Source organism: Malurus melanocephalus, unplaced genomic scaffold, assembly GCF_030028575.1.
Source record: "Malurus melanocephalus ecotype Western Australia unplaced genomic scaffold, MMel_1.1 scaffold_119, whole genome shotgun sequence".
NCBI classification, from domain to species: Eukaryota; Metazoa; Chordata; class Aves; order Passeriformes; family Maluridae; genus Malurus; species Malurus melanocephalus.
Genome location: NW_026623351.1, coordinates 1,535,671 through 1,541,670, shown reverse-complemented (window position 1 = coordinate 1,541,670; position 6,000 = coordinate 1,535,671). Strand labels below are relative to the sequence as shown.

The following is a 6,000-nucleotide window of genomic DNA, read 5'->3' as shown; positions in this document are numbered from 1 at the left end:
GCATTGTGGGCAGCCCGTTGTTCATTTGCCACCCGACCCGATCCGGGGCCTGTCGGGACGGAAGCGCCGCCGCCGCTGAGCGATCGAGCGGGATCCATTGTGGGCAGCCCCGCGCCCGCCGCGATCCAGGCCGGACCCGGGGCAGCGGGGAGGGAGCGGCCGGACTTCGCTTCTCTCGGCCGCCGCCCCCGCACGGCAGCCGGGCGCCTGCTTCCCCCGCCCCGTTCCCGCGGCGGACGGAGCGCTCGGCCGGGCGGGGGGCGCGGGGCGCGCCCGCCATGTTCGCGGAGATAAACCGGCGGACGCTCGCGTTCCGCGGCGGCGGCCTCACCCCCGCGGCGGCCGCTTCGGCGGCGGGGTCCGAGGCCTGGGAGCGGCAGGACCCCGAGGCGCTGAACGGGCGCGGGGCGGACGAGGAGGCGGAGCTGGAGGGGCTGGAGGCCGAGGAGCTGGAGGCCGCCGCCACCGAGGAGAAGGAGCTGCTGCTGCCCCAGGACGCGGCGTCGCCCCCCGCCGCCGCCTCCGCCGGCCCCATGTTCGCCGAGAGGAACCGCCGGACTCTGGCCTTCCGCGGCGGCGGGGGGCTCCTGGCCGCCCACCCCGCCGCCAACAATGGCTGCGAGGCCGCGGCCTGGCCGCGGAAGCACTTCAATGGGCGGGGGGCGGACGAGGAGATGGAGCTGGAGGGCGCGGAGGGACTGGAGACGGAGGGGCTGCTGGAGGGCAAGGAGCTGGTCCAGGACGGGGGCTCGCTGAGTGACAGCAGCGACGACGAGGAGGACGGCGAAGGGGGCAGCTTGGGCGACGGCAGCGGCGCCGAGGGCGGCAGCTGCAGCAGCAGCCGGCGGTCGGGGGGCGACGGCGGGGACGAGGCGGAGGGCAGCGGCGAGGGGGAGAGCATCCGGCACTTCCCGCTGGCCAGGCCCAAGTCCCTGCTGCAGAAGCTGCACATCTCCTTCCAGGGCTCCTGGCTCAAGGAGTTCCCGTGGCTCTACTACTGCCAGGAGACCGGCCTCATGTCCTGCGCCTGGTGCACCGCGGCCGCCGCTGCCGCCGCGCCCCCCGAGGTAATCATGTCCGGCGCGCCTCTGCCCGGCGGCCACGACGAGCTCTGCAAGGGCACCCGCAACTACAAGCGCACCCTGCTCCTGCGGCACCACCTCTCCGCCGAGCATCGCCTCAATGAGCCCGGCAGCACCGAGCAGGTAGGGCACGGGACGGGGAGGGGGCGGCGGGAAGGGAGGGAGGTAGGGGCGGTCCCGGCTTCCCCTTTCGGATAGGTGAGGTGTTTCTGTGCCCACGTGTGTGAACTTCTTTGGATGGCTGCTCGCGGTTGTTGTCCGGCGAGCTGGACAAGCCGCCCTGCTCTTGCTTGCCGTGTGCGGAGCGGGAGATGAGCCCCCACTGGGATTTGGGGTGACTCTTCCGCTGGATGTAGACATGCACACAAATATAGCTCGAGCTGTTGTTTGTGGCTGTATGCCGTTCCCGTTATCCGTCCGGCGCTGGCGGGTGCCGCTTTCATTAGTTCATCTGTTTATCTCGTGAAGATAAAGCGGCGATGTGGGAAAAAAGTTGCGTACGAATCCCAGTGTTACAGCACTGATTTAAATACGCTCGTTACAACTTCCTCCTGCGGTACAGGCGGAGGGAGGGCAGTGTCCGGCCAGCGACCGCTTGTGAAATGGGGACTCGCCAGCGTGAAATTGGAATCGCTCTGTCGTGCTTAGCGGTGTGGCCCCGATGCACTAATCGGCTAACTCCGTGTACTCAAGTTCTTCGAGCTGAAATCTTTTTTTCCCAATTGCTTTGCTTTAGCTTGAGTTGCTGAGCAAGAAGTCTGCAATCGCTTGGTGTGTGAGATAAGCATGTGGTTTCCTGAAAGCCGTGTTACTATGCCAGCGCTCCTCTAACGCTTTAGGGGTAGTGAAACTCTGACGTTTCCCGCTGAACTTAAAATCACTAAGGGATTTTAGTGATTCCTGGCTAATTTCACGAATGAGGCAGGCTTTGCCGAGAACATGTGTGGATGAAAGTCCCCAAAGAATACTTTTGTTGAATCTGCAGCCTTTTCTCCTAGGGATGCCTGCGCTGAGAGAGTTCGCTCGATCTCCTCGCTGGCGTTAAACTTGCTTGCGGGCATTTGCTAGTRTTGCTTCACGTTAGGATAGTCTTTGAATTGTTGTGCTGTTAGYGGGAATTAATTAATTAGTCACTCARTTGTTCTGCATCTAGATTTCAGTTTTCATTTAAATGACCAACTTGGTTGTGTAGCTTTATCTTGGAGTSTGAAATATAATGCGGTAGTTAGATCGAGGTTATTGCTTGAGCACTCTAAGGAGCTCAGGGTACCTTGGACAAGAGCTGTTAGTCGAATGTTCGGGCAGGATATTATATTAGGATTACAGGGTGCCTCGTAAAASGTTAGGTGAACAATAGCTTCCTTAGAACTACTTGGAAAAGATAATACAAGTTTTATGTGAAGCTATTGCAGGACTCCAAGGGAAAACTTAGGGTGCATAAATACTGGTTATCCAAAATATTTTTGGATTTGTAAATTCAGCATTCACCTTCAAGATGATTAATACTAGTAGTTTTGTAGCAGGTACTGTTAAAGATATTTTGTGATAGTAGGTCATCTTACCAGTTTTCTCCAGTCTTCTGGGGTTTGCTATTCATTCTGCAGTGTTTTAGCCAAAGTTGCTTTCAATTAGCTGTTTCTAATTAAGCAACTTTCATTCTTAGTTTCTTTTAYCTCTTCATATCTTGGAAAATGTTCCAATTTCTCATCAAGCTATTGCAGTATATTCCTTACCATCTTGTTACCTAGTTTCTAACTTGGAGTTGTGAATGGTCACTCTGTAGAGGTTATGTTCTGTCACTGTGTAGCCTCTGCGTTAGTGAATACTGCTAATCCCTCCCACACTGGGAAGCATCTCTCTCTCAGTTTGAGCTGCGTTTAAATAAAAGCTATTCCAAGCACTTTTTCCCTATTTAACATACTGTTTTTTTTTCTTTCTGTCCTCTTATCCTCTGTTGTAAAACTGTTAAATACTGGGGGGAGGGGGGGGTGTATGTGGAAGGGAGGACAGAATATTGGCTTGTTATCACAGTAGCCTACAAGTTAACATAAGTACGTATTTGGAGATTGTGTTTATTTGAAGACCTTTCATTGTCATGGGAATATTTGTAAAAACGAATCTCTGCTTTTATACCACTGATAGTTTAAGAAAAAATATTTGTAGTAACTGTAATAATAAATGAAACAGTAGGATAGATGAGTCAGTGGTTCTTTTGCACTTTATTAAAGACAAAGTTGGCACRAAGGTAGCTGTACAGAGATTTAGTTTTTTGAGTGGAAAACAGTGCTTTGTGCATGCCTCTGCAGTTACTTTTCAGTTWAAAACTTCTCATGAGGGAAGGAATTGCAGTTTTTCAGGAGTCAGTGTAGTTTTCTTTGTGGCGCACTTTTACGTTACAGTTGCTTTATCAAAAACCTGATTAAGAATCTGTTTTCTTTCCCTTCTATGTTTAATTTCCGTATCCTTTCATACTCTTAATGGCACTTGAATTTCTTTTGATACATATGTTTAAATTAATACCAAAACAATAGCCCCATTTTTTTCTTAATGCCGTGATACCAGATACTTGGAACAAAAGTAGGTAATTTGTACCCTGACTGTATTTCCAACATACATAATGAGGCTGCAAAGCCGTTTAGATTTAATGAAACTTGGGAGAGATCTTTCAGCCTTTGTGTTAGAGACAGCACACATGTATTATGGACTTGACAAGCCGCAACTGCAGGGCATGTTTAGCAGCTGCTAATAAACATATGGCATAGTGCCACTACTCAAGCGCAGAAAGGAAATTGTAGGTGTTAAACAGTAAAGCAATGGAAATTTCTATAGGTCTGTTGGATATTACACTTGTGAAGAAATGAGAGATGATTTCAGTTTATTTTTGGGATATATTTAATTTGGAATGCCAAAATACATCACAAGTGGTTGCAGCTGCTGTAATTCAAGGGTATTGAGCTGTCAGCCGATGCTTCTTTCTAAGACCAAATTCTTTAATCTTTTTCTATTCTAGTTTTTAAAATAATCTATCTCCATATTAAAGCCTAAGGAAATCTATGATCAGCTTGAAACTACCTTTGTTTTTTTAATAAACAGACTATTGTGTTGCAAGAATGCTAAGAAATAGATGCTTACTGGGAAATCACGTCAAAATGTTTTAATTCTTTGATTAACTTGGGTCCATAAGGTGCAGATATATTGGCTGCTGGGGGATTCCTCCCCTCAAACCATCCTCTTGAAACATTTTTTCTCTGGACATAATTTGAAGCTAAGCTTTGGAAATAGTGCCAGARAAGCTTTCTCCAGCCTAACAGGCATGTTGGTTTAAAGCAGAAGCTCTCCAAAAGGAGGAAGGCCTTTGATGTGTTATTTTTTCCATGTGAACTGGAATTGTTTGCATTATATGAGCAGTGATGAATTGAAGTCATGCTTCAGATAGAAGAGTTACATTAGAGTGTTCTAAGTTAACTTCTTGACTTAGCGGAGCAAAGAAGTTGAGGATGAAGTCAGGCCTCAGAGTAAAGACTATCACTCACTGAAATGGGTATTGTGGTATTACTGTTTCATGTAGTGTTTTTACCAGACCTCAAACTCCTAAATTTGCTATTTTACAATTGATGAAACAATTTGAAATTGCAGAGTTTTCTGTGACCGATGCTGTGTACGTACAATGGCAGTGGAGCATCACATGCAGCTGATGGTAGCATATTTTGAGATTATTTTCAACTGTAGCTTCACATGGTTAAGAAACTACTGATGGCTCGCTTTGTTAGAGGATCCATTTACCAGGGTTAAAATTAATTTAGGGGCACGGGGGGCTGTTGTAGAGCAAGACATGGGAGTGGGGAAGGGATTAAAAAAATGTGGCATAACTACTTTTCGTATACGTGGAACTGAGATGGAATCTGTGGTTAGATTGTGTTGGGTGCTTTTTTAATTCTTCCTGTCCTCACTGTTCTTTCTGCTAGGGACCGAGTATGCTGATGGAACAGGAGGAGAAAGGAAACTGAATTTCTAGTAGCAATTTTTGATCATCTGTTTTGCTTCTGTTAGCTTTTGGGAAAGTTTAATTAATGAGTTATACATRTAAAATAGTAATTTATCTTTGTGTATTCAGAAAAGACTATTTGAAACTGAGCATAGTATTAGTTTCCTTGAGCAGTCTCTGTTCTGTTACAGCACTTCTTAATCTCACTCACAGAGAAGTTTTTTAGAAATCTAGATTCCACTAATTGAAATGACATCATGGCTGATTTTTATCTTCTGTTTCTTACTAGTGTTTATTAAAGGATAAGGTAGTTTGGTGTTGAGGTAGCTTAGTTGATGAGAATATGGGGTCTGTGTTCTGAAAATATAATTAATGTCTAAGCAAATATCATTAGTTTGTGGTTCTTACTAGAAAAACAGAATCCTTATAAGGATATGTTGTGTAACAGAAGTTTGCAAATACACTTTTTTTCCTGTAATTATTTTCTTCACCTTGCCTCCCGTTGAGCTGKTTTTTTTCTTTATCAACGTCTGAATCTCTCAGAGTAAAATTATTTTGTTTATTTTTTTCATAATAAATGTCAATTCCACTAGTCACACTTGGTATACATAAACTTGATAACTGTTCAGATATCAGGACTTAATTTGACTTGTGGTAYTAGGGTTAACTGTTATACCATACCAGCAGTGAAATTGTTGTTTTTAATATGCTGTTAATTTTAGAAAAGCTTAYGCACCCCTTTCTGTACAGCTGTAATACTAATTAAAGCTGTAATACTGATTGATCTCTTTCCCCAACATACACCCCTGTAGTTTGGACACAAGTTGAATAATGTCTCATTTTTCCACTCAGCCTTCTGGTCTTGTTGTAATGAAGACTTCAGTCTTGTTTTTCTGTAGCACATTCCTGATCAGCTCCTCCTCACCATGTTGG

The 6,000-nt window shown here is 46.7% G+C and overlaps 1 protein-coding gene across 1 annotated transcript in view; it reads left to right on the top strand.

The window, feature by feature from the left end:
• The first annotated feature begins 15 nt into the window (after positions 1-15).
• Positions 16-6,000, top strand: part of ZBTB10 (zinc finger and BTB domain containing 10) — a 28,388-nt gene continuing 22,403 nt past the window's right edge. Inside the window, exon 1 of the mRNA XM_057370096.1 lies at positions 16-1,205. Coding sequence (XP_057226079.1) covers positions 279-1,205 — 927 coding nt within the window. The 5' untranslated portion in view covers positions 16-278. The remainder of the gene's footprint in view (positions 1,206-6,000) is intronic.